This window comes from Tinamus guttatus, unplaced genomic scaffold (genome assembly GCF_059628265.1).
Source record: "Tinamus guttatus ecotype Peru unplaced genomic scaffold, ASM5962826v1 Tinamus_guttatus_pri_ptg000002l, whole genome shotgun sequence".
NCBI classification, from domain to species: Eukaryota; Metazoa; Chordata; class Aves; order Tinamiformes; family Tinamidae; genus Tinamus; species Tinamus guttatus.
Genome location: NW_028288536.1, coordinates 2,017,648 through 2,039,034, shown reverse-complemented (window position 1 = coordinate 2,039,034; position 21,387 = coordinate 2,017,648). Strand labels below are relative to the sequence as shown.

At 40.0% G+C, this 21,387-nt stretch overlaps 1 protein-coding gene across 1 annotated transcript in view; it reads left to right on the top strand.

Moving 5' to 3' along the window:
• The window catches only part of TMEM131 (transmembrane protein 131), a 92,675-nt gene that overhangs the window by 10,135 nt on the left and 61,153 nt on the right, over positions 1-21,387 (top strand). Inside the window, 2 exon segments of the mRNA XM_088521345.1 lie at positions 6,394-6,455; positions 14,608-14,648. Coding sequence (XP_088377471.1) covers positions 6,423-6,455; positions 14,608-14,648 — 74 coding nt within the window. The 5' untranslated portion in view covers positions 6,394-6,422.

The following is a 21,387-nucleotide window of genomic DNA, read 5'->3' as shown; positions in this document are numbered from 1 at the left end:
CCTCTTGTTTCTAGCTCTCTTCCTATAGCAGAGGCACCCTTGCAAGAAAGCTAGGCAGTGCATCTGGTCAGGGGAAACTTCTGTTCTCCCTTTAAAGCAAACCTTTATGCAGCTGCATCTTCTTCAGGAAAAGTGAACCAAGGGTGTGAACAGCGACAATCTGCATCTCTTCTTGAACTCAGCTCTAGCCTCGCTCTCTGTGGTCCATGGCCTACGTTGTGAATCATAATTATGTTGTCACTTTCTGTTTTGTGGCTCATGTTTTAAATCTGAATTGATAACTACATTACTAAGAGAAAGAGTGGAGAAAAAAAAAAGCCTTAACTAAGGGGGAAAGAGATGAGTGGATGAATTGTGTGTAATGTGATGAGTATCTTTATTTTTCTAAGAAAGAGTCTTGCGGTGTAAAGAACATTGGCTTGCAGCTCATCTTCTTTCTAAAGACAGAAAAATTGGGAGAAGTGCATAAACTCAAGTGCCTCCTGTTGTGTGTTTAAATATAAATTGAACCTTCTTTCCCCCTACACACGTATGCACTGAAGTATGGGTTGTGTGCTTTGGTGTCACAGTGCAAGTGATCCACTGTAAGTCTCTGTTTATCTTGCATTAACTTGATCATATGCCTGTGTGTATTAACTTACTTGAGTGCGTATTCCTTAAAGCCATAAAAGTTTATAATCAGTAGAGCAGAATGGTATTTTTAATGAAAATTCTACCCTTTCTCCTGTTTAAAGTATTTACTTTTTGGTTTTATGTGATGGTTAAAACGCATCATTAGGAATGTTTTTATTTCATCTGTCTAGTGTCTGAACAGATAACAAAAACTTAGCAAGTTGGCTTCTTTTGTAGAGATGGTAGTTACAGACTTTAATAAAGAAAAGAATGAATGTGTTCCTCTTTGAACAGAGTTGAAAGGGAATTGCTTTTTGCATGTGGTCTTCACAGCTTTGTGCACGTTTACTGTCTTGGCTGTGGTGGTTCCTCCTGCCCTCCACTGGAAATACGATCCATTTCCCTTCCTTATGGGGCACTGGAAAAGGAACAGACCAGCTGGCTACGTAACTGCAGTAGGATCTAGCTGGAAAGGAAACCTGCTGACTAGCGATTCTTTCCCCGAGCTTCTTGCCTGGCACTCCCTGGCTCGTAAGAGAGGGTCGTCTGCATTTCCAGTGAGCGGTCGCTTGTTAGGACGCAGGCAGAAAGTCAGCCTGAGAGCCAGGCTGGCTTCCCGTCTGGGAGCACGGGCCTTTTGGTGAGCAGCTGTTATTGTGCTCAGTGCTGGGCTGAGATAGGTTTCCTGAGGCTCACCAGCCTTTTGTAGTCTTGAAAGCAGTGAAAATGGCTGTCTGTGTTACAACTTCAGTGTTTTGTTGTGCTGATTCTTTTTTTTTTTTTTTAAAACTTTTTTTTTTAAAAAAAACTGCAAGTTCTCTTTCATAATAATGTTATTTTATCATTATATACTCACCCATCCATGAGTAGTTCACATGCTGTTCAATTTTCCAGTGTTCAGGATGATTTATGTGATAGGGCATAAGCAGTTAAGTGCACAGTCAAAGGTATGAAGCCAACTTATCCAGCTTTAGTTGTGCTGTTTAACCGGTAGTGATACAAACGCTGTAATTACAATTACCTAGTCAGAAGTGAATGACATGCAGCTCATTGTGACCGGTTCATGTGGTTATAGTTGGCTTGAAGGGAGCTTAGTCATTCAGACAAATGGTTAGAAATTGGACTTTAAAAAAAGCTTAATTTAAATCTCTCCTAATTTAACTTATTATTCTGTCCCTACTTCAGTAAACCAGGAATCTATTCCCAGTATTTAGAATCTGGTATCATCTACTCTTTAATTTTTCTCTATAAATAAAACTAAGAAAATCAGCAAATTAGGACTTAGGGGAGAACATACTTTTTGCAAGCACATAAGAACATGTGTAATGATCAACATAAAAATAAGTCAAGGCACAATATTCTGGAGTAGCTGTTTCAGAATGAAGTTAACATAGTTCAAAGTAGTGTTTATACATCTTTACTGAAATGAAGGCGTGTGCAGTACCTAAATTATTGAAAAACTTGCAGGTGTATCATAAAAATCCTATTTGCATTGGCCAGAGGTCTCATAACAATGAACCATGATATTAAGCTCCTTTTTCCTTTGGAGAAGGGTAGAATAAATTTTCTTGTTATTTAATTCTTTGTAGGTCTGTACTTTTATGTACTTTTAAGCCATTAAATGTTTTGATCTAAGACAAAATATGAGTGTGTTTGAGCAAAATATAACTTCTAGCTGTATGAAGTTGTGGAAGAGACACCGCCGAAGCTCTGAGGAACTCCAGGTGGATTCAGTGCTTGTTAGACCACTAGATACTTTTTCAAATTACTGTATAGGTGCTTATTACTCATCTCTTTGCCTGTCATCTAATACTGTTATTGCTGGAAAGAGCAAGAGAGAATGTTTATGAATCTGCTGATGATAATGACTGTATGGAGGTTTTGTTGTTCTAGAAAGTCGTGTTTGGGGGGGGTGTTGTGTGTTTTGGGTTTTTTTTTTTTTTTCTTTATTTAAAAAGAGTTTGGAATGGCTTAGAAAATACTCTCTATGGGGGGAGTGGTTTTGCATTCTTGCATTCTGTAGCGCTTTTCTGGTTGCGTATAATATGTACATGCTGTCTGAAGCAAAGAAGTTGCATTTAAAGGCTTTAGATTGAAAGCAAAGAGAAAATGAAACCTGTTGTATTTTCAGCATTTGCGGTTGCCTATTGTACTGTTTCTTTCAGTAGCTACAGTCTAAAAAGAGGAAAACAGGATATATAGGCTAAAAGCTGAATAAATTCAACCCTAAAATCACTCAATCATCTAGCAGTGAGGGTGACTGGTATTGGAATGAGTTCTCATTAACTTGATAAATTTGCTCCTCGAGAGTCCTTGGAAGGATCGAGTCTTTATTTATTTAAGTGGGATCTCTGTGGTCTTTAGAACGAATTATTCTGTTCAAAGTAGTGGGGGAAGAAAAGACATGAGGTGATTCTGCTAGCCTTGAAACCTGTGGATTTGCATTTTCATCCTTTACCTTTTTGGGGCCCTGGACATGTAAAGTTTGACTAATAGCTGTAAGGTTGGTCTTCAGGCTTCAGGAGTTCCCTTACATGTAAGGTCAGGAAGAAATTATCCTGCCAGTGTGTGATGTTGTTTCTGGGCCGCTACCTTGCGCAGCGCAAGTTGCGCCGTGACACCGAAACGCTCCCTCACGCGAGCGCGTTGTGCCCGTCTCTGAGCCGGCGCCGCTTGCGGGGCAGTGGGGGCTGAAGTGATGCTCTCGGTAGTCCCTAGTTTGCTATTCTGGGGTGTTATAGGAAATTGTTAATGTTGTAGAAATTGGCTATGTGTTAGACCGGTTATCGATGGTATTGGCATGGGCTTTGGTGAGGGCTGCCTCATTTGACTGAGGTGACTTGTTACTTTGTCCAGACTCGGGAGGCTGAGGAGTTGGTCGCAAACGCAAGCTTCGCTCTCACGAAAGTGGAGGTATTTACTTGTCATTTCCTTGCCTTGATGAACTCGTTGATAAAGCAGACACAAGGGCTTGGGAGTGAGGGTAGGACATGTAGAAAGTGTAACCGCAGAAGCTTCCTCCGCCTGCCCCAAGACGCAATGGGGTGGGATAGCCGATGGCCAAGCACTGTGAGTGCATCTGGCTTCACCTGGTGCTGACTGCCATCCGCTCCCTGCAAACACTCCTTGAAGGATATAATGCTGAAGGGCGCCTCTGCTTAGCACTGTCATCAACTTATACTGTTCTGCAGCATCACTCGCTTTGTTCTTCAGCTATGCTGAAGGGGAAAGCTGCTTACGATGGCCGAGAAAGCTGTGGGGTTTTGCCGAAGGGCAGCTCATTCGACCTGCTTGGGGTCTGTGAGCTTGTGCATCTCTTAGGCTTATGGAGGAATTACTGCTGCTTTCAGATCTCTGTATCTGCACAATGCCACACTGAAAACAAGAAAACACTCCAAGAAGTTAAGAATCTGAAATTTGATGTAGAAACTAGGTGCATTTGGAAAAGAATCCTTTGCATTCTTGATAGACTATGAATATAAAAATCTGTTTTCTTTAATGATTTTTTGTTTGTGTCCGATATCATGTATTAGGTATTCTGCTCCTAGAGCAGAGAACTAGAAAACCAAACAAAACCCCGAAGAGCCTATCCTTACAGGAGCTTGATTCCTCCTGACTGTTAGGACTGAATGTCTTATTCATGAATTCATTTATCAAGTGGCATTTGTTAAGCTTGCTTTAAATCAAATACGCTAGCAAACCTCGTTTCATACTTGACTTCTCCCTTATCTGACATGGGAGAAAGATTTTGAACTTTTTTCTTTAGCCTAACATTTCAGAGCTTTCCTTTTTTTTTTTTTTTTTTTTTTTTATAACTGAAATTCATGTATAAACTCTTGAATACTTTTAAAGGCAAAATTAAATAATGTCTTACACATTGCTCTTTAGGTGGGCAGGAGGCAGCTTGTTCTTTGCTTTTAGGATTCAATTTGGAACTGACAGCTTTGCTCTAGTCACTTGAGCTTTAAAAGCCCAAATCTTGGTGAGCTTCAGGACTTGATACTGATACAGCTGTTTGAAGGCTTGTTTTGTTTTGATCTCTATAGTTCTTCAATGTAAATGAGTGATGACAAAAAAAGAAAAAAGACAGTTCTTAGATTACAGATAACTTCTGCATTGAAAGTTTGGAAGTTATTAAGGTAATAACAAATACACAAAAGTAATTCAAAGATATCACTGACGTAAGTGATTGTGTCACTGGCCCCTGTGAGCCACTGCAGGACGTGCCTGTTGCTCATAATCTCAGCCCTCCTCCCCGCTTGCAGTTATTCTTACACATCGGCCCAAGCAGGGCTGTTCTCAGCTTTGAATTGTTCAACTTCCGATGCTACCACATTTCTGAAATCTGAGTTGCATAATTTTTTTTGTCCTTTGCATACCAAAATGAACCTTTTCCTGTGAAGCAGAGACAACCAATTCTGTTTGAATTCTGAGGAAACATTGGCAAAAAAAATGTGTTTTAAAGTAGTGATTCTCTGGGTGGCAGGTGCTTTTATCCTGTAAGTCGAGGGTGCCTTTGTTTTGTTTTTGATCTTTGGAACTATAAAGCACATCACTTTCCCTTAAAGCATTGTAAAGACCAGGGCAGTGTTGGTGACCTTGTAATAGTTGTGTTTTTATTACGCTGACCTATAAAGCAGGAGATGAAGATTCAAATCTCCTTTTTCAGAGGCGGGTTCACCTTTGATCTTTGAGAAGTACAGGTGTGTTTCTGTGACTGCGACACCCTTAACTCTTTCAGTTGAAGCTGTGTTTCTTTGCAGCAAAGTGTGTGTGTTCTTGGCCTCTAAACTTAATGCAAGTTAATGGTAAAGACAGTAAATGCAAGGAGGAGGGAAGGCGTTGTTTAGGTTCCCCCCCCATTCCTCATTCTGTTTTGAGCATGTTCTGTATTTGATTGCAAGCACCTTTTCTTGCTTGCTTCTATTAGTGAGTGAGTAGTCTTTTGGGAAGTGCGACTCACATCTCTCTGAACTTTTGCTCTCTGACTCATGTTCACTCTTGAACTGATTGTTTTATTATAGAGGATGGGCAAAGTCCTTAACTCTCTGTCCTGTTAAAAGAAAGTAGCATCCTCTGCTTTTTGAGGGGCAAAGAAGGACAATTTTTTGACCAGTGGCTTAAAGGAAATGGCTGGAGGAGCTTAATTTGTGGATTCTGAGTGTGACTGAGTGGTGAACTTTTCACTGAGTAGCTTTCTAGTTCACGTGGGGTTGCTTGGTGCATCCAACTTAAATGTATCAAATTTAAATATGCTTCTATCAAGGTGGAGAGATGTGTTGTCATGTTGAGGATTGAATAGATGATCTTTCCGGGCTTATAGTAATATTATCAAGTGTCATCGAGAATTAAACCAAAGTTTCCTTTTTTGTGTGTGTGTGTGTGTTGAAGTGTAATATAGGTTAGGTGTGTTAAACTCTCTTTTTTCAGGTGTACATCTCTGCATTTGGACATTATCAGTCATATTAGTCGACATACTGAATTAGCTTGGCACAGCTAAGCTGCAAAAAGCTTCTCTACTTTGGAAAGATTTTCATGCCAGAGGACTGATTCGCAGAGCATGTTGCTTATTAATACCAGCATCTTGGTGTGAGCCCTCCTAGAGGATACTTAATGTCACAAGCTGTGTGCGACTTCGCTGGTCGGTTAGGCTTTGCCTTGCTGTGTTAGGTTGTTATAGGAGCAGCGTTTTTTTTAGATATTTGGGACTTTAGCTTTAGTATCAAACTGTTTTTCTGTAAGTAACTTTTTTTTTCTTTTTTTTTTTTTTTCGCTTCACAGCTTTCATCCAGTCGGATGGCATAATAGAAATGCTGCGTTTCGATGAAGGAGACCTATTGCAGGTATGTAGTCCCAGAGTAAGTCATGTCAAGTAGCAGTGCTTCATCCCCTTCATTTTGGTAGCTACTTTTTGAAACTTGAGTGACTGGATTTTTGAAGAAAGGCAACCATCGCATTTCAGCAAGTTCAAAAACTTTTTGGCCTTCTAGAGTTATTTTCAACGGTATATTTTGCAATGGGATATACTGAGGTTCTTTTTCCCTGCTCTTTCATGGAGTTTGTCACATGTTCAGTGTAGCCTGTCCTGACTCTTTTCCAGAAAAAAGTCGGGGCTGCTTTGTGTCTGAGACTTACCTTGATGTGATGTTGGAATGTGGTTGCATAGCATGTCCAGGGGAACTCGGGTGTGCTGTGAGATACTGTGATCTCTAGAAGTAGCCTTGGGAACAAGTGACCACTGTGTTTCAAGAAAGTGCAAATTATTGCAGGAAGTAACTGCAGTTCCAAATGTGAATTTTTCAGGAATAATGTTGCCATCCTTCTCAATGAAAAATGGCCATCTTTTGATATAAGATGAAACAAGTTAAATTCTAACTTGAATATATTGGTGTTTATAATTGGGATACAAGACACAGGAACTGGTCAATTTTTGCATAATACTTTGAGTTACTTAGTTCTGAAGTATGGTGGTTCTGCTATATTTGAGGAAGAAGTGCAGGTTTTCCGTGATTTAGTGTCGGCAGTCAAAATTCCGGTTATGTTTTACTGCAGCTTGCTGGGTGATCAAACTGCAAAACGTAAGCAGGATTTTTTTCTTGACCACAGTTTCATACACTTGCATTTTGTGGATTCTATCTATGCTGATTTTTTTTTTTTTTAAAAAATACTCTTACATTGTTAGCCCTTGTATTTGAGAGGAAAGAGAGGAGGATTCATTTTTTAAATGATTAGAATGTGTTACATGACTGTGCTTTACTGCATTAGTTACCGGTGCACTGCTTGTTTTACAACTCGTGCATTTTCTTTTAGACCCAAAGAGTCTACAGATAACATGAAAGCCATGCAGTTCTGAGCTTGTGATATCGTTACTTGTTTCAGATTTATGAGGGTTTTTTTTAAAAAACTTTTCTAAGCTTATTTTTCATTGCTTCATCTTTATGGTTGACACTAGCATCGTGATTGTTGTAATGCAAGAGTAATTTTTTACAAGTTTAAGATTATAATTTATAACATGAGATAAATGTGTTTCAGTTGTTACCACATTACTCAGGGCTTGGCAGTTAAAAGAAAAAACTGATGGGCAATCCAATTATCTGGTGTACGTTTGAATGATTTTACAGATCCAAGACAGATGACACTGCTTGCATTTCCCTCCCTCAGGTGCACATGGACAAAAAAAAGCTGCCAGAAATTTGTAATGTTTGAATGGTTGGAAGCTGCTGTCAGTGTCATTTAGGAAACATTTGAGGTACATACCAGAAAGGATAACTTTCTAATCTACTTCTGAGTTGTGAAGGCATAAGATCAATTTCCAGCATGTTAGGAAGACATATACTGTAGTGGAATCCACTATACTGTATCTTCAAAATGATCTACTAAACCTGTTAATGAAAATGTTGCAATCCAAAATAAGGAATTGCTTTCCAAGGAAAGCAATCAAGTGTTAACTCTTACATAATTTGTTATGGATTCCTACTTTGTCTCGGCAATTAAGAGTATATCCTCCTGATCCTGTATTTTTTACACTTAAAGCAGCATACTGTCAGTAAAACACTCTTCCGTTGTGAAACAACTCGCACAATAATATCTTGGGATTTGTGTTTCCAAAAATATATTAGAAAACTGTACTTGACCTGATAAACTAAATTGGTTGTTAATAGAGAAAAAGTATTTAAAAATTATCTAAATTGCATTTATTAAAAACAAAATAGCAATGGAAGTGCCATAGGTCATGCTAATAGATGTAGTGGTACTGTAGAGACTGTACTTTTGTATGTAGACTTCTAGTAGGTGAATTAGAAATCGCCAAACCAGCATAGCTTTGCCCTTGGTTTTAATAGAACAAGATGGAGAATTTGGTTCTTTAGCATGTGCTTATTAGAACTTATATTTGAATAAATGTATATACCTCTAGCCTTGGATTAAATTACATCTAACCAAAGAATTTACTAACTTTATGTAAAGCTCTCTGCAACTCTGAACTGTTCAAGTAAATTATTTAGATCCTATACCTGTGGTAAAATAGTATTAATGTAAATTGCTTATTGCTGAGCAAGATCTTTTTATTTTGTTTTTAATTTACACTTTCAGGTTTTTCTACAGCAGCAGGTAGTTTACTTGAGTCTGTGTACTTGGTTGGCCTGTGTTTTGTAGAATCAGAATTGTGAGGAGGGTCATCAGAATGATCACCTGCTACTGTCTTCTGGTAGAATCACATGTAGATTCAGTGTCCTCAGGTCATCATACCTGTTCTTTAAACCTTCAGAGTGGAAATACTCACAGATTTCCTGAATAATATATTTGTTTCAAATGTAAGGCTTTTAAAAATCCTTTTTCTATCTCTAAAGTATATTGAGGATTTTGGTTTCCTCTATTTTCATGAGGACCTGGACTCCGATTAGTCTATGCTCTTATTAAGCACATAAACCATAGTGCTTAATTTGTATGTTAATACCCTGGCTGAGGCTTTGAGCAAGAGTAGAGTAGTTGCTTCCCTGTGTAATGACATTTGTTTTAATAATTCTGAAATGAGATGATCTCTCACATGGGGAGATGCTTGTGTAGCCTTTACAAGAGAATGTTTTCTGGGAAGGTCCTATTGCCATACAATTAACAGGAAAGATGCCGTGGAGCTGACAGGGTCAGACTTTCGAACGTGCACGGTGGAAGAACAAGAGGCTTGGGGAACAAGTTGTGACATGGAAATTTCAAGCTGATGTAAAGAAGGGGGGAAAAGAAAAACACACACACACACACACGGGTGGTCAAACACCGAACCAGGTTTCTCACAGAAGTTTTAGAGTGTTCCTATTTGGAGACTGCACAAGACCTTGATCTGCTGGTTCTAGCCGGACCTGTGTAGAGCAGAGGTTTGGGCTAGATGGCCTCAGAAAATGCCTTCTAGCTCAAAGGCAATTTCTTGTACACAAAGAATTGTTATCCCTAGGCTTCAGTTTAAAAATAATTAATTGATACCCAGGAGTGACTGATGCAAAGCCAGTGTCAATAGCATGTATTGCATCAGCTCAAGTCAACTGATGTTTTTGTTTCCTTGTGTGAGTTTGTCGTGAAAGAGCGTGGCAAAAATGACTCACTCTCAATCTGCTTTCAGCTACCTCACAGATTATAACATTCTTTTTTTATTACCTTAAGCAAAGTTTTCATCATTAATTATGTGTCTTTTAATTATCCTACTTATTGGCATAGAGCTCATGAATGTAGCGATGAAGACTTAAGTTGTCATCTACTTATCAGTCCCATAGTTGTTCAAGGTTTAGCTGTAAGCAGTCAGTAACTTTTGTACAAGTAGGAGCTTGACTTACTATAACATATGTTAAATGTCCCTAGAAAATCAAAACTGGGAGAGTGTTTTAATTTGGTGCAAATACCGTTGTGCAGGATATACAAAACATGTCATTTAGTGAAAATTTTGACAGGCCTAAAAAGGCCTATTTTGCGTCTAGAAATTTCATGTTGAAAAGAAGTTGGGAATTGGCCCCTTAAATGAAAGCTTCCCCCCCCTCCTTTTTTTTTTTTTCCTTAGGCATCAGGGCCTTAATTCAGTGGTCTGGGTGACATAGATCCCCAGTGCTCTCGGAGCTGCCCTCGGGAGCCCAGGACATCTGCGCGGGGCCGGCAGCGCCGGTGCAGGAGGAGCGATGCCCCCTCCGGTGCCGCCAGCTGGGGACCAGGCACGTTGCCCTGGGACAGGCAGCTCAAGTGGCAGCGGGCGCCTATGTTTAGATATGTGAATGTAGCGCTGCGTAACGTGACCTTTTACCAAGAGCTGAAGAATAGATAGAACAAACTGGTGAGTCATTAAAAGGAAGGTGTTTTTTTTCTGTCATTGTTGTGTTTTCCTGGCTGAAGTTTTAAAAAGCGTGGCTATGTCTTGAGAGGCAGCCTTCAATTAAAAAAGTCTGTTTTTTTGATTCTCTGTATCTCCAAGTGAGTTGTCTGCTACAGTTCAAGACCTGTTACAGAGTCTGCACCTGTGCTTTCAGTCTCTGTAAATATTTCTGGGTGGTGTGAGGCTCTGGAGACGAATTGCTGTTCAAATTCGAGATAAGTCTTAAAGGGTGCTGAATGCCTTCAGATTTTCTCACTCATATGCAGGTTGTCTCAAAATTGTTTCTATTCTGAAAGTCCAAGAGTTGATAGCTTAATCCTTCTAACGTTACCTAAGAGAAAACTTAAGGTGCGCAACTGCTAGTAGCAACTGCCTAAATGCATATGCTCTCCTTAAACAACCACAACAAATGTCGGAAATCTATTTCCAGGCCTTGAACATAGGCTTTTGGGTGGGAGGGTTATAAACCTGCTGTAATGGTGAAAGGGGTGGCCTTTCCTCCTGCTCCCTCGTCTCCCTCCCTTGAACACTGATGCTGCTGCTGCCCTGGTGCTGGCCTTAACTTGCTGCTGTTACGCTGTGAGCTGGATCAGCAAATTGGTCCATCTGAAAGTCTCTTCCGGTAACTCGCCTTATGTCTCTTGAAATATTGATAATGTTCACATGCAACCTTCTTCCTGATCTGTACTACGCTTGTCATCGCAAGGTGGCATTTTGTTGCATGTAATATTCCTCTTGAACAGAGAAGACTTACTAATGGTTTCCTAAAAACCGTCTTTTGCTAATGTTGCTCTGCTAGAGAGGTATCTTCTCCAGGAGAAATAAGTTGTATTTCTCAGAGGGCTTAATTTAGATTTCTCTAGTGCTGCTAAGCCAACAGTATTCAACAAAGCTTGCTCTTTAAATAAATGGTGGGCTGGGAAGGAGTAGCTGGCACCCACTTAGCTCCTGTCCCTTGTGTTTGACAGCTGCTGGACAGGGCCAGCAGGGCCAGCCTGGCGCCCAGGAAACGCTGGGCTGCAACACAACAAATGCAACTTTACTTGAAGATCCATAAAAATAATTTAAAGCATGTAACTGAACCCCATTTGCATGTTGTTTACTGCATGGCTCTAAAGATTGAGGTATAATAAAAAGGAGGGGTAATTATAGAAACTGCCACATCAGATTTATTTTTGGTTTAGTTCCATGATGCTACAGTTAAGCTGATGAGCTGTTGAAGTTGGTATGGCATTTCTTTGCTCTTGATTGACCCTGATTAAAAAGAAGTGATTGGTACTTGGCATTCTGCTGGTATTTAACAGAATCCTGTAGGCAAAAAGCGAGCCCTTCGTTACAGGTGCGGACTATGACATTTTTGTTTCTTGGAACTTGAATGAAATACATTTCAGACTAATGATGCCCTACCAAAATGATTTGTCTCTTTAAACACTATATACTGATCTACTAATCATTTCACAGCAAATATGTGACCTCAGACCAGAGGAGGGAAAGCCTGAGCATAAGCTCAGCCGGAGGAGGTAGCTCCCCACAGTTCATTATAGCTGGAGCTGTGCAGCAGTTCTGCTGCTGAGACATGAGGTGCGTTTCTGTTGGCTCTTCATTTCCTGGAGTCAGATCTAATCTCTGCTGGCTCCTGTCTAAAAGTTGGCCTGGATGGGATTGTAGACTAAGACTAATACTGAGGGTCTTGACTGGCACTTAAAATACTCAGGGCTATAGGCAGCAAACCGGCAAGGACAGGACAGTGCTGGTAATAACTGTTTCAGGTGCTTTTCATAGGATCTCTGTCGTCTGGCTGGCAGTCCGGTAGCTTTTGGCACGTGTGTAACGTGCTTTAGTTCTAGTTACGATTCTAAAGAGAGATCAATCCCCAAAAGGAAGGTTGATTTAATTATGGTGAAGCGAGGGAGACGTGGAGCTGCTGGTAAACAGGGATAGCAGATGATTGCAACTGATGGAGAAAACACTCCAAGTGGGTTTGGGTGGTGTGGGGCTCCATCTACATTAACAGCTGAGTATTAAAAAGGCCCCAGACCAGTAGCTCGGGCCCTTTGCCCTTGCAGCCACGAAAGGGCCCAGCCATGGCTGGGCTGGGAGCTCCGCTGGGCTCGCGGAGGCAGCAGCAGCGAGCGGAGGTTCGGGAGGGAGCGTGGGCAGCACCGCTCTGTTCAGAGGCACTCGCCCGCCTTTGGGAAGGCGAACGGTGATTAAGGGTTGTCGGGTTTATGATAGAAAGGTTGGTAAAAAGGAAATATATAAATTATTCCTTCTTAAGTAGCTGTGAAAAGCTTATTACAATAATTTCTTAAAATATTCAGGCAGTATGTACTTTCTGCAAAGCTTACAAAACCCTACTGCTGTGAGCTGAGGAAATCATGGGCTTGATGTTGGGAACAAGTGCTTGCCTGAAGTGTGAAACCAGGTTTTGACAGCACAAGGTGCAGGGGGAATAGCTTCAGCTGTGTGTATTTTTTTTTTTTTAATTTGGTTCTCTACCTATTCATTTAGTCCTTAAGTTGAGAAATTGATTAGCAGCAGTTGTTTTTATTCTTCTTTCTAACATGAGTAAAAAAAATAAGATATAGGTAACGAGGAAGTTTAAATGAAAGCCTCTTGTCTCCATCTTTAAACTGCAATAAATCTGGCAACATAAATCATTTTTTTTGTTGGCCCTTAGCATTCTGTTCAGTAAGGAAGAATTGCACTGATTGTGGAATTCAGCTCAGTTTTTGAAACATGCCCATGTTTCCTCCCCCAGCCTAGCGAGGCAGCCTGCCTCTGTTTCAGAGATTTTAAAACAAACAAGCTAATTGATGCTCTGCTTAGACATTTAAAACTGCAAACAAGTTGACAAGTCACAAATTAATCCTGTTGTAAAGTATTTGCATAATAAACTTCTGGCTGACTTTAGTCATATTAGTGTCAATGAATATAATTTGTTTTTGAAACTGAAGTACTATTTATTCTGCAGTCTAGAATTGACCTTTGTCATGAATCAAATGTGTTTATGGACAAAAATATATATGGACCAGCTGTTTTAATAGTAGCAGCACTGAAAACCTGAAGAAATGACCTGAAAGGACGAAATAAAGTGCAGGTTCTGTTACTGCAGAAATTTTTGCACAGGGAGTTCAGAGTTTGTGTTTTTTTTTTCTTTCTCTTTTCTTTTTCATAGAAGGGAATACCTTTATTTTAGGAAAGACTAGGACTGAAAATATGGTTAGTGGTTGAAATATATATCACTGAAGTGCCCAGCCGGGGAAGTTTTCGTATTCCATATGGAAAAAAAGTGAATTACCACCTCCCTTGCAAACAAGATCCATTTTATTGGAGATAAACCGTGTCAGATGAGTGAAGGTGTGAGCAATGGACTTTATCACAGACCCATAAGCTTTCTTTCCACTCCCCAAAGACAAATATTCTGTAAATTTCTAAAAGACCATAAAATACCTTTCAGAAAAGGCCTAGAATCTTATATTTGGTTCCCAAACACTTTGGGAATTTAAAGCTTGACATGCTGTAACATTAGCTGCCTCAAGGTGACTTTTGTAGCCTTTTTAAAGCAGTTGGAGTTTCTTCGACCTTGTAACCTCCTTGCGTTCAGGTTCTTGTGTCATGTCCAGCAGAGTGGCACTGCAAGTGTGAATAACAGAGGCTAAACAGTCACTAGCGAGGAAGAAGATGAAGTTTCCTAATCAAATGGAGATTATAATACTCTTTACTTTCTGGTTTGAGCTGCACAGGTGACACTTTCTTGACTGCCGCTTGCTTTATATGCTTTTCTTTGTACTATTTTTTACGCCTTCGCTTGCTCTTTTTGTTCCCTGCAATGTTGTTCTTTCCGACACGTTTTTTCCTCCTCTCACTCTTTGAGCTGCTGCTTGTCCCACAGTGCGGAGTAGTTCCTGCTGCTGGATCTGACCACAGTTCTTGTCCAGGACCCAACAGTCTTTGGCTTAAGAAGACAAGCTGATGGCTTAATTTCTTCAAGGAACTAATTGGGAAAAGCTGATTTGACTTTTCTGTTCCACATTGTAACTTCTGTCTTTAAAAATTTGATCTACTAATTTATTAGTTGCTTGCCCCAGCTTCATGGAAGTATGATGTTGGCAGTCTCTTAAATTTGCTTTTTTCCTTTACAGACTGAGACAACGATTGGCCTCAGTTCATATCAACAGAAAAGGTAAGCATGATTTTGTAAAAGTTTGATGTAGCCACCTTATTGTAGGATTTGAGTGGTGTTTTTTCCATTAAAATAATTATGAAAGTGTAAACAAAACTAAATACAAATCCTATAATCCCTCAGTTATTTATATCAAAGAAATTTCAGCTAAGAAGTTATATTAAATTGTGTTCACTTTTAAACTATTGTTTAGTATTTTTTATGTATAGAAATACTTCTGCCAGGTAATCTCATTTTACGTGCGTAGAACACGTGGAAGGTATGGACGATTATTATCCTTATAAAAATTAACCTATGAAGAATAATATTTTAAATATCAAGAATATTTGGACAACTAAATCACTTAGGATATGGAATAAGCAATTAAAAACTTGAAGGAGCTGAACTGGTCAATTTTCACTTTGCATTAAGGTACACTGCAATGTGTAAATTTGTGGAAATAGGGAAGAAATGAGCTGAAACTCTGCTTGGTGAGATGATTTAAAAGTAAGCTCTAAATTATTTGTTGAGAGAGAAGACTATCTTTTCCTGATTTATTTACTTTTTAAAGCCTGCTTAAAAAAATTTGGGCCTCAAAATTAAACCTCATGACAAACAACTTTACGATGTCATTTTAGTTAATTCCATTTTTTTTCTAGGAAACCTTAATCCGTTATTGGAGAACTTTGCATGTAGGGCTCCTGAGAAGTAAGCCCTTTTCTCCCTGATCCTTAATTTTTTTTTCCTCAGGACTCCTGAAATATTCCTTTGTGTTTAATAGATTGTACTGAATATCACTAATGACATATACTTACCATACAATAGTATTCAACTAATTGGGGGTGTGGAACATAGCTTTTGTAAGTCAAATACAGATAGATTTTTTTTTTTTCATAGGCTATTCCATTTTTCTTTCCTACGTTGGATGCCTAGTTCTGAGAAGTCCAGTAAAATGACTTTTATTTCTTGATTCGGAAGCTTATGTGCAAAGTTCCTGTTGTGTTACGTGTACTGGTGCTTAATTGTGGGCTTAAGGGTCTCTCGGCAACAAATTTTGAAAAATCTGTTAATTCATCTTACGATAACAGAAAATCGTCTTATCATGATAACATAAAAGAGTTGATATTTAGTATTATACATTGAAATAAGGCCCTTGCCCTAAATATTTTTAAATGAAGCTTGAGGCCAACTTGTGTATTCAACTAACATAAATTGTGTTGAATTGCGTTTATACAAGTTTCTCATTTAAGTTTTAATTTAAAAAAAAAACCCTTAGTTGTGTCATTCTGCATAAAATTTTAATCTTATCGCTGCTGTATCTTCCCTGAATCTTCCTTCCTTCTTTTTTCCCCCACAATGAATTGAGGGTTCTCTCTTTCCTTCAGGACCTCTGCCCACTTATTTGAGTTTCTTAACTCCAGTTATTTCCATTGAGCCTCCAAACTTAAACTGTCCACAAAACGCTGTTGTTAAACTCATTTCTTTCTGTTGTGCTGGATTAAACAAACAGCACTGGGGTATATTTCACCGGATTGTTCACAGAAATAATCACTTCCGAATATATATATATTCAATGTTAATTTTTCTTTGTCACATACATAGGATACTTCAGTCTGTGTACCTGTACAGTGATACGAAAGTGAATTACCACATGTAGGATCTGTTAGATGTGATGCTTAGTGTTGCATAAATTACACTTTCCTGGCTGCTCTAACATAGGTTAAGTGTGCAAATACCTAACTCTTTTGTCAAGATAAAATAAGAATGATTTTGTAATGATCAGACTTAAATTGCTATGTCTCTTGTCATTGTTTATTAAGACTTTTCCACATTCTGTTATCTTAGACTGCTTGTGTGAATCTATGCTTGTTTCCCTATGCTAAACTCATATTTTCACACAGCAGTAAAGAATGCTTTAAATTTCATCGCTGAAATTCTCTTGAAGGTTGAAAGATAAGTAAGAAATGCTTCCAGAACAACACAATCAAGTAGGTCATACAACATTATGATAAATACTAGCTTCCTAAAATGGCTTGTTTTTCTGAAAGCCAAATAGCCTAAGCTGCCTGACCATTTTGTTCTTTCCTGTCATTACCGCAGAAGGGTTGAGGTTGGAAGGGACCTCTAGAGATCATCTAGTCCAACCCCCATACTGAAGCAGGGACATTGTAGGTAATGTTAGATCTACTGGACTTCTGGCCATTCGTATAATGCAAATAAGATATGAGTGCGTGAAGGTGATGGCATGCAGATTGCTCACCTGTCCTTCCTGCCAAGGAATCTCTCCCCAGCAGCAGGGAAAGCGGATGGTGCCTGTGGCTTCAGCTGCTGCAGTTTGTTCAGGAAGCGTGGCTCATTGCGACTTACTTGGCCCTGCCAGTGAGGAGGGGTTTGTACAAAGGTGCCGTGAACTGTGAGCTGTAGGGGTTGCAGTAGGTCAGGCAGCTTGTAAATATGGAAACATGAATTTGGGAATGAAGTTCATAATTCTTAGACTCATGTGAAGATGGAACTTCCTGGATTTCAGCTTGCAGCCATTACCCCTTGTCCGGTCATTGGCTACCACGGAGAAGAGCTTGGCCCCATTCTCGCTACCTTCTCCCCTCAGGTACACGTACCTGTTGATCAGATCTCCTCTCAGTCTTCTCTTCTCTAGGCTAAACAGGCCCAGCTCGCTTAGTCTTTCCTCATATGACAGACACTCTCTGTTTCCTTCCTCTGCCCACTTATTTCTGAGTCTCTAACTCCACTTATTTCCATTGAGGAGTATTTTATTCCCATGAAGTCAGGCACTGCAGAGAAAATAGTTCATGCTGAATGGTATCCTGTAGGTCACATATGTAACAGTAGTAAAACTGAAATGTCTGTACTAACTGTTACAGGTGATTCATGTAGGCTGTTCATCTGGGTCTTTTACTTTGTTGTAGGGTTTTTCTTTAAAGTCTTGCCATTTAGAAATAACCAGAATCAAATTGAATATGGCTTACTCTGTGGGCATTGATCTCTAAGGAAGCATTTGCTTAGATCTCATGCCTGATTTGTAAAACTTAGTCTGAATTCCTTGCTTTTGAGGTGATTTTATAATGTCCAAATCTATTTTGAGTCAGTTTAGTTGTATTTAATCTGTATAGAATTCTCTAATCATTGGTACATTTCCCCTCTGCGATTATTGCTGCAACCTCTTTGTGACCTTAAAACCAATTGGAGTGAGTGATAGATTCTTCTCTTGTAGTAGCGCCTACAAGAGTAGCTCTTTACTGTTGCTTTAGTAAGGTAACCAAAATCTAAGCTATGATATTTTAAAAAATGGAAAGCGAAGTTAAAGAGCAGAACTACGACCTTTCTGTTTTAGAAAGACAGTTGTAAGTGTTCTGCCTTGGTTTGTACTTTTAGAAGACGGAAGATGAGGTTAGGCAATATAGTGGATTGAGAAATCTCACTCTTTCTGCTGACTAGCTCTTTGCATATAGAGAAACATTCTTGCCTTTCTGAAAAGAAACTACTGGTTTGGGGGGTGTTGCGTTTTTTCTTTTTTTTGTTAAACGCTTAAAAATAAAACTATTTGGACCATTGTTTTTGTTAACATTATTAACGACTTTTCGTTGGACCTTCTGTAACAATTGAAATACCTCGTTTTTGATGTCTCAGTTTACAGAGCTGGAGGTTCAAAAGCTATTTACTGACTTGCTTACAGAAACTTTTGTTGAGAAAGACACACGAGACTTCTATAACTTCATAGTATATGATGCCTGCTGCAGCATTCTGCCTGGTGTCCCTGAGACGCTCTTGTTTGTTCTTTTGTGGCAGCAGAGACTCAGTGCAAGTGTATGGCCATCATGAGAGGCCATGGGAAAACATCAAATTCCACAAGGCATCAAGTCAGGGGCTTCCCCCTGTGTTTTTACGTGTTCATCCTAAGCCTTTTAACTGCATGTAAGCATGTAACATAAGTGCATCTTTTCCGAGACATGCCAGGGTCTGCTTAGCCCGGTAACCCCATCTCTGATAGTTGTCAAAAAACAGTGAATGTGGAAGAGTGAAGGGTTTATTTCCCGTGAACTTGTTGCAGCCCTTCGTAGGACCACGAAAGTGTTCAAGGGACTGGAGCATCTATCTTATGAGGAAAGAATAAGTGAGCTGGGCCTGTTTAGCCTGGAGAAAAGAAGATCGAGAGGAGATCTGATCATCACGTACAAGTACCTGAGGGGTGATTGTAGGGAGGATGGGGCCAGGCTCTTCTCCGTAATGGCCGGTGACAGGACAAGGAGTAATGGGCACAAGTGGAAACACCGGAAGTTCCACCTCCATGTGGGGAAGAGCTTCTTTCCTGTGAGGGTGCCAGAGCCCTGGAACAGGCTGCCCAGACAGGCTGTGGAGTCTCCTTCTCTGGAGATCTTCCAAAGCCGCCTGGATGCCACCCTGTGCCACGTGCTGTGGGTGTCCCTGCTGGAGCAGGGGGGTTGGGTAGGTGATCTCGAGCGGTCCCTTCCAACCTCAGCCACTCTGGGATTCATCCCAGCCAAACTGCTCGTGTGCGCAGCCGCCTTTCCCGGGGGGTTTCATGCGGTAGGCACAGGCGCAGTGGGAACCCCTGCCCATGCGTGCGCCTACACTCGCACTCTGGGCTCATGAACTTGTCTCACATCGGCTTCCTTTGGTGACGGATGGTGGTGTGATCGCTTGGAGTCTGCCTTTCCTGAGCTGTTCAGTGTTTGGTATCTCTAGCTCCCTTTCATTGTCCAAAGGAGAACATGCTTTAATTTCTATGTGAAAGATATTCTAAACTCACCATCATCTGCAGACCTTGCTCAGCTCTGCCGGAATGCCAGAAATTTCTGTGCACTACCAAGGCCTGGTGGGCAGGGGTACCTTGCTTGCTCTAACCTTCTCCGCTCCACAGTTTATAAGCCATTGCTTTAAGGTGTAATGTCACTTCAGCTGACAAAAACCTGTGGTTTGTTGGTGTGTGACATGATGGTTTTCACATAAATAGGCATCACAGAAGTTAGAGAACATCAAGTTCTCTTATTTACTTTCTTTATTTCCTGTATGAACTTTTGCAAGGCTAATTTTTTATGCTGAAAGCTGGATGGCACAAGTGGATGCTGCATTGATGCAGAGGGTTTCGAAGGTGGGTGCAGCATATTTGCAAAACGTAGCAGCAAAGCCAAAAACTGTCATATACTGAGCGTATAATCTGCTCAGCTAAAACCATGTCTAAGCTCTCTGTTATGAGTTGTTTGCTAGTGTGGCTGTGCCAACCACAAATTGTACCCACATGCATTTTTGACAAATAGAAATAAATGAGAAAGATCTTGCCTTAGTATGGTTCAAGTCGTGCAGGTATTTAAATGTGTGAGAGACAGAAGTTACCCGTGTGGTTTCCTTGGAGTATCGTGTGTTGTATTGAACTGACTGCATCTCGGTAGGAGGCAAATACCCCCAGGGAGGCCAAGGCCTTGGGGAGGTTTCTGGAATGCAGGGGCAGGCCAGATGCTAAGCCGGGAATCCGCACCACCAGGGCCGCTCTTGTAGGAATGGGGCGTAGAGTTGGGTCCCAGTGGGAAAAGATGATGCCTCACTGGGGGCAGCGATGCTCTGCAACTTCTCTCGCCACCCAGGAACAAACTGCGTTTGGTGGTGTGGGAGTATGGGAGAATGCGACTGAGGTCATGGATGAGATTTATTCTTAGGCTTTCTTATCTTAATGTCTCATTTGAGACTGTTTTCTCTGTTCAAATTTTCCTTGTTCTAGGTGGTATTCTAAGCAGACACAGGGTTTCCAATCTGAAATATCTCCAGTTTTGCCCCTGTTAGGAGGAGTGTGTAGACCTGGACTCTGAAATATAATGGGCTACCTGAGTTGCAGTCACAGTGTGATAAAGATTTGCATCATAAACTTTTCAGTGCGATATTAGAATGACCGAGTTTTCTGTTGTGTGTTATTGCTTTTCCATGCATCGTTTTTTCAAGTCTTTCTAGATGTTTTTTCAGTGGAGTTGATTTAAAAAAAAATGAATTTCTTGTCCACATTCTTAACTTCTCTCGGTGGCTTCTCTTTTTGTTAGTGATTTTAATGCCTCTTACTTGGTATAGCTTAGAGATTTCTTCCCTATCTAGACAAATTTATTCAGTTCTTTGATCTCCTTTTAAAAACTAATTGGAAGGAGGCAAATGAACTAGCTATTTAACATTTGGTTTTGTTCTTGCCTACGGTGAGATTTCAGTGCATCTACCAAAGTGTCTCCCTGTTTACTACCCCACCCCAATCCCTCACGAAGTCTTGACTTTGAAGTTTAACCTTTGATATCATTAATATGTTTTCTTGATAATAGGCTGGCATAACTGAGCCAACCACTGGCTTGGTGGAGTTTGTGAAAAAATCCCTTGTTCGTTTTCTTGTTTATCTGCATTTACTTGATAAGTACTTGATACTTGATGATAAGTAACTGGCAGTAGCCACTGCTTTAAATGGTCAAATATTTGATGACAGCTCTTTAGCTTCTGGGAATTAATTTTCTCGCTGTGATTAAGTTTAATAACCATATTTCTAAAATCATCTTACATATCTATAAAAATCTAAATGTGTTTTTTTCTATATGTGGCTCAGCCTAATGTCTTTAGTATTTACACATAATTGGTGCACATAGGGAAATACGATCACCTGCTTTTCTAGCCAAAACAGTTCCATCTTTGAGGTGTGTCTTTCAAGGATATTCTGGCACCAAAATAATCCCTGTAAAATATTTATCTTTTTCAT